This window comes from Callorhinus ursinus, unplaced genomic scaffold (genome assembly GCF_003265705.2).
Source record: "Callorhinus ursinus isolate GAN/ISIS: 27379988/994484 unplaced genomic scaffold, GSC_fseal_2.0 scaffold70, whole genome shotgun sequence".
Taxonomy (NCBI): domain Eukaryota; kingdom Metazoa; phylum Chordata; class Mammalia; order Carnivora; family Otariidae; genus Callorhinus; species Callorhinus ursinus.
This window is the reverse complement of record NW_027397132.1, coordinates 2,773,050-2,779,025: the sequence shown is the minus strand read 5'-3', so window position 1 is coordinate 2,779,025 and position 5,976 is coordinate 2,773,050. Positions and strand designations below refer to the sequence as shown.

General features: G+C 53.6%; 1 protein-coding gene across 5 annotated transcripts in view; it reads right to left on the bottom strand.

Moving 5' to 3' along the window:
• The window catches only part of RADIL (Rap associating with DIL domain), an 87,883-nt gene extending 85,359 nt beyond the window's left edge, over positions 1-2,524 (bottom strand). For 4 of the 5 annotated variants that reach the window (XM_073886251.1, XM_073886257.1, XM_073886253.1 and 1 more), the window contains exons 1-2: positions 2,421-2,524; positions 1,373-1,442 (exon numbers count right to left, since the gene is read on the bottom strand). In XM_073886251.1, the coding sequence (XP_073742352.1) occupies positions 1,373-1,442; positions 2,421-2,427 (77 nt within the window). In that variant the 5' untranslated portion in view covers positions 2,428-2,524. Of the gene's footprint in view, positions 1-1,372; positions 1,513-2,420 lie in introns of all 5 variants that reach the window. The other variant, XM_073886252.1, reaches the window with a different exon arrangement.
• Between the last annotated feature and the right edge of the window lie 3,452 nt (positions 2,525-5,976).

Sequence of the window (5,976 nt, the reverse complement as noted above, 5' to 3'; positions counted from 1 at the left end):
TAAAAATAAATTTAAATAAATTTTGAAATTTTTTAAAACTTTAATATTTGTTTAATATAAATTATACAATGTACTATTTAATATTCTTCATAAAATTCTTTAAAATTTTGAAAATAAGTTTGAATAAAATTTTATAACTTTAACACGTTTAAAACATTTAATATAAATTACACAATTTGATATTACACAATTCAATAGATAAATATATATGTTCAAATAAAAATGAACTTGCGAGGGGAGAAGACAGTCTGTAAGAATAAACACAAATCATCAGGAAAATGCTGAGGAGAAGAACTGACGGGACCACAGATTAAAACGTAATTAAGCTAGATTACGTAAAATGGTTTGGTGCCAGGATAGACACGGGCCTCTGGACAGAACAGAACTGAAATCCCAGAAGTAGACCCACATATACGTGTGAATTTAACATGTGACCAAAGGAGCATGTTTAAATGGCAAATAATTGACATCACTGGCTAGGGGCTCAGCCCCGAATCACCACGTCCAGGAGAAACCACAGTGGGAAGGTTAAACCACAACAGAAACAGGAGCCAATACGGGTAAATATTTATGTGAACTTGGAGAGAAGGAAGGCCTTCCTAACCATACCACTTTTCTGTGTAAAAACTATAAAATTTAAAAGAAACAGAACACCTGCTAGACTTGACTACATATAATTTTACCACCTGCCAATAATCACAGTGTAAGATAATAAACTATGGAGGGTGCCAGGCAGGTGAGTTTACTGTGCCCACTTGACAGATGGGACAACTGAGGGTCGCAGAGGAGATGTGGTCCACGCGTGGCCACCCCAGCTGCTTCTCTTCCTGGGCTCTGCCCCTCACAGGCCCAGGCAGAACAGCCCGAAGATCCTGGTCCCCACAGTCAGCGGTGATGGGGCCCAATCCCGGCTCAGCCGCTCAGGGGCTGCACACGAGTGTGGGCCAGCCTGGGTGTCTTGAACGGGACATCACATGCATCTCCAGGGGCAAGGAAGGAAGATCCTGCGGGTAGGCCTCCTGCCCTTCGTAAGGGCTCGGAACCTGTGCGGGGGAGGAACCTTGGCTGCCCCTTTAGGTCTCTTGTGCGGACAAGCCGTTTAGAACGTGCGAACACCAAAGGGTTGGAAGTCCTGAGCCTCAGCTCTGCCTCCACAGCCAGAGATGTTATCATCACAGATTTAATTTAGCGACTGGGTACTTACTATGTCCCAGGCACCACATTCCCTCTCTGTAGGTCTTCCTATTGAATCCTTAAAACACACAGGGAGGCCGACGCAGGGAGGGGACGTGGGGAGGGGCTGACACGGCCATCGAGAGAGAGAGAGAGAGAGAGAGAGAGAGAGACTCCCGGCCGGCCGGGTGGGACTTACCATTGAAAGGAGGACCAGGGCGGGGAAGAAGCCCATGATGACATAGCAGAGCAGCTCCACCAGCTTGTACCTGGCAGGAAGACAAGCCATCTGGGCCTCGGGACAGCCTCCCCATGAGGAACGGCATACAGCTCCCCGCTCTGGGTAGGAGGGGACACCCCAACCAAAAGCGTGAGAAGAGCTCCACCCTCTGCCCAGCGCTCCTGGGCTCTGACTTCACCCAGATACCTGCAGCAGGCACTGGCAGAGCTGGGTGGCCCTGGGCAGGTGTCCTTCCCTCGGGGACTTGGTCTCCATGGGTGGCATGACAGGCCACAGCTGTCCCTGCTGCTGAGTACAGCACGCATGCGGGCCCTTGCCTCGCTTGGGCCGGGGCCGTCATGACTGTGTGATCCCAGCACCTTCTCCCCAGGGGCCCAGGCAGCCGCCCTCTGTCCCATCCGAGCGGCTGCACGGGCTGACATCAATTTGCCCTCCCTGGAGATTCCAGAAGTCAGTTATTCCCCTTTGCTTCTATAGCTCTGTTTCTTTCCTCACTCGGTGGGACGGAAGTGAAGAGAGTCTGGAGCCTCTCCCCTCATCTGACAACCCAGCTTAGGGAAGGTGGGTAACACGTGACCCACAAGGTCTCTTTTTAAAACCTCTTCAGGGGGCGCCTGGGTGGCTCAGAGGTTAAGCGTCTGCCTTCGGCTCAGGTCACGATCCCAGGGTCCTGGGATCGAGCCCTGCATCGGGCTCTCTGCTCGGCCAGGAACCTGCTTCTCCCTCTCCCATGCCCCCTGCTTGTGTTCCCTCTCTCGCTATGTCTCTCTCTGTCAAATAAATAAATAAAATCTTTAAAAAAAAATAAAATAAAATAAATAAAACCTCTTCAGATCGACCTTATGGGCTGTGGCTCTGGTGGCCATCCATGGGCCCGAGCCCTGGGATGCCAGGCAGAGCTGTACCCTCATGCTTCGGGGTCATCCTGGGGTCTCATCTCCCCAAGGGCAGAGAGGAGGCCCAGCCTACCTGAGCCCCGAGCCCCCCCCACCCAGCCTTGGCTTACCGCTCATGGAAGAAGAAGACGTAGATGGTGCCCACCGAGGCCATGATCCAGACCAGCCAACGCATGTGGGAGGCCCAGGGGCCCAGCTCCCGAAGGTTCAGCCTGAGAGAAAGCCAAGGGCACAGGCTGAGGGGGGCCCCCTGGGACCCAGCCCCTCCCAGGAAGACTGACCCCAGAGCAGCCCTGTGCCCCACAGCTCTGCAGGTGGGATGTGGGCTCTCGGGGTGGAGAGACAGACAGAGAAACTGACTGGAACAATAAGCAATGATTAGAGGAAAATTAGCAAAACGGACACCGTCCGAGCACAAAGACAAAGGGCATCTCAAATGGGCAGGAGTGTAAAGCCTGTGTGAGGGCAATCGGGCCGAATCTATCAAACCCGAGGTGCGCATGTCCAGTGACCCCGTCACTCCAGCCCCAGGGGTTAGCCAAAGAAATGCGGTCTCATCCACGCACAGAGGCACAGAAGAGGACATTCATCACAGCACCGGTCCAACAGGACCCACAGGAAAGCACCCAACTATCTACCAGAAGGGAAAGGTGATATAAGGATGATATCCGTCTGTGCTGGTTATCAATATACTGCCTCTCGGCTCTGAATTCACCCTTCCTGCCTGCTCCAAGCTACCGGAGCTGGGCCGCGTGCCTTCTTCCTTCCCACCAGGCGCGACGTTAAGCTTTGTCAGGGGAGGGCAGTGAAGAGACGCTGCGGGAGGAAAGGCTCTTCTTTCCTGGCGCCCGCGGTTCTCCCACCAGGTTCTGAGAGCAGGCTTCTCTCTCTGCCGCTGGGCTGAGGTGGTTTCCCCGGGGCAGGTGCCTGCAGGGCGCGGCTTTCTCCAGCATTTGGCCACAGTGTGATCTCTAGCTGTGGATGCAGGGGACAGTGGCAGTACAGAGGATAAGGCAGGCCTGTGCCTCAGGCCAGACAGCTGCTCCTGCACCCCCTCTTCAGCCCCACACACCTGCACACTGGCGGCCCCCCGTGGGGACCCCTGTCCGGCAAGCTGCCTGACCTCCACCCTGTACCACTATCTGCCCTGAAATGCTCGGGGTTCCTGCAGGGGCCTCTCAGCGGCTGGCTCCAGGAGCGCCCAGCAACCAGCAGCTTCCCCGGCACAGAACAAGGGGTAAAGCTCGGGGCCTCCAGTGGCCAGCCTCCCCCAGCACCCCCAGAGGGCTGATTTCCAGCAAGCCACACCCATGGCCCCCTCCAGCAGCCTCTCTGTCATCCCGTGGGCAAAGGCCAGGCCCTTTCGGACGACGGGGGAACTCTGCCCTGGATGGAGTGGGGCTGGTCATAGCTGTCCCTTCTATCTGCCACTATGGGCTTCCCTAGATTTGTCTTTGACGCTCATTAATCAATTCTCCCCTTCCCCGATCTCCTATGATCAATCCTTTATACCAGCTGTTCCGTGTTCAAATCATTGTATGGTTTCTGTCCCCCAACCGCACCCTGCCGGATACACCATCCTGTGGCATGGGCGTAGCAGCTTGGAAAACAGAACAATCCGGACTAGACTTTGGTGCAGACATCTCCCAGACATGTTGCTGTGTGTGGTGGTGGGGAGTGAGGGGAGAGTAACGGTACTGTATTATTTGCACACGTGAAGAGAGATGTGTACATGCGCAGCACACCGATCGGAGCCCCCCTGTCGAGTGGGTAGTGGGAGTTCCATCTAGAAAGGGACAGTTGATGATGGCGGTGCTTGAGGGGAGGGATCCTTTCTCACTTTTTTCCGGAGTGAATTTCTTGAATGAGACCACCTTATATGCAACCTCTGCCCACCCCGTGTCCCCCAAAAAGCAATCGGCTCTGAGTCCAATTGTTATTATAAAGAAGTTAATTTATACTGGAAAGCTTAAAGGTAGAAAAAAATAATCCGACTCATTACCCGGAAGAACCATCAGTGAAGATCATTCTGAAGAGCTCTCCAAACAGACACAAAATAGGCCAATGGGAAGGAGGATGAGTATAAAATGGGATGTGGGGGGAGGGGTAAGGGGAGGGAGTCTCGAACTACACAGGTCATTTCTTACTAAAATATCACACTGAATTTCAACTTGACTTTAACAGAAGAAAATGAACACATTCCCCCCCCCCAAAAAAGTGTGCTGAATTTCAAATATTTCTGCTCCTCTCTTTCTACTATGCCAGAGGCTTTCAAGCATCTTTTACACCCTTTAAGTAAAGACTGTATGCAGGAATCTCACGTGTAAGTCTAATCTATCAAAAACAAACATCAAAAAAAAATGGGGTTTTCTGATTGAGGCAAGGATGGAGGAACCCACGGTCATTCACGCCCCCCCATCCATGGTCCTCTGGGAACCTCGGGGGCTCTGCAGAAAATGGCATGAAAACCAGAGCCATTCAAAGAAAAATACCCACCAAATGATTCTATACCACCTTGTCCCATGTACCCCTTTCCCGCGCACCCAAGCGCCCAGCTGGGAAACTTGGTCACCAAGCTCCTCCGTCTCTCTACCTCCTCCCGCACATCCGATCAACCCCCACGTTCGGCCAACCCTCTTCCTCCTAAAAAGGCTCGCAAACCAGGACATGTCACCTGCACCCCTCGTTCACAGTTGTGGCTCATTCCCGTGTCAGTACAACATCTGTGCTCCCTGTGGGACCCTAAGTCCCATGAGGAGAGAGTGTCTGTACCTCTCCATCAGTCACAGCTGGGGATAAAGACTAGAAACCCAGCCGATAAATCAAGAGAGGGGACGATAGTCAGGGGATTGTTTTAGAAATCCACGTCAAAGAGAGTTACTGCAGCTGAGCACAAAACTTGACTTGATTATACTTGGCCGCATCCAAAAGGAAACCTGAGATGACCTGGCCCCTGGCAACTGCAGGTGATGCCTAGGGCCCACCTGGGGCCGACCACAAGTGGCCACGTGGAAGGGGCTCCCTCCCATGGCTCCTGGTTTCACTCTCCTGCTCCTGGCCTGCTCCAGTGGCCTCCCCACAACCCACTCACCCAGGACCTGTGCTTATTCTAGAAGCCTCCATACATATGCCTGCCGACTTGGCATCTGACGGCCAGAAGCGTACCAGTTTTGGGAAGAGAAGCGAGTCCCCTTCTCTCCCAAAGCCCAGCTGGGCATGGGGCTTGCATCTGCCTGCAACCCCAGGGAGGACCCGGCAGCGGGGCTGGTTTCAGGGGGGAGGCTGGCCCAAGAAACCTGGCACCCCTCACCCCCTCCCACCGTCCATGAGTCAGTCTACTCAGCTGTCTGCAAGTGTCTTTTCGATCTGTCACTCTTCTCCCTTGACTCCCATGGGCACTCCTGGGGTCCAGGCCACCACCGCTGCTCCCCTAGGTCCTGGGCCAGGCTGTCCTCACACCTCCCTGCTCCCGTCGGCCCAAACACTAAAACCACGTCAATATCCTGCTTTGAAGCCCCATCACCCCTAAAAACAGACCAAACAGCCTCCCATCTATACTCCGTTTGCCCCTACCCTTGTATGAGATGTGGGCACCATGCCAAGCCTGCCACAGGAGCGTGGACACCCGAGCTGTGGTCACGCGGGCCCTGTCCAGCCGGGAGGATG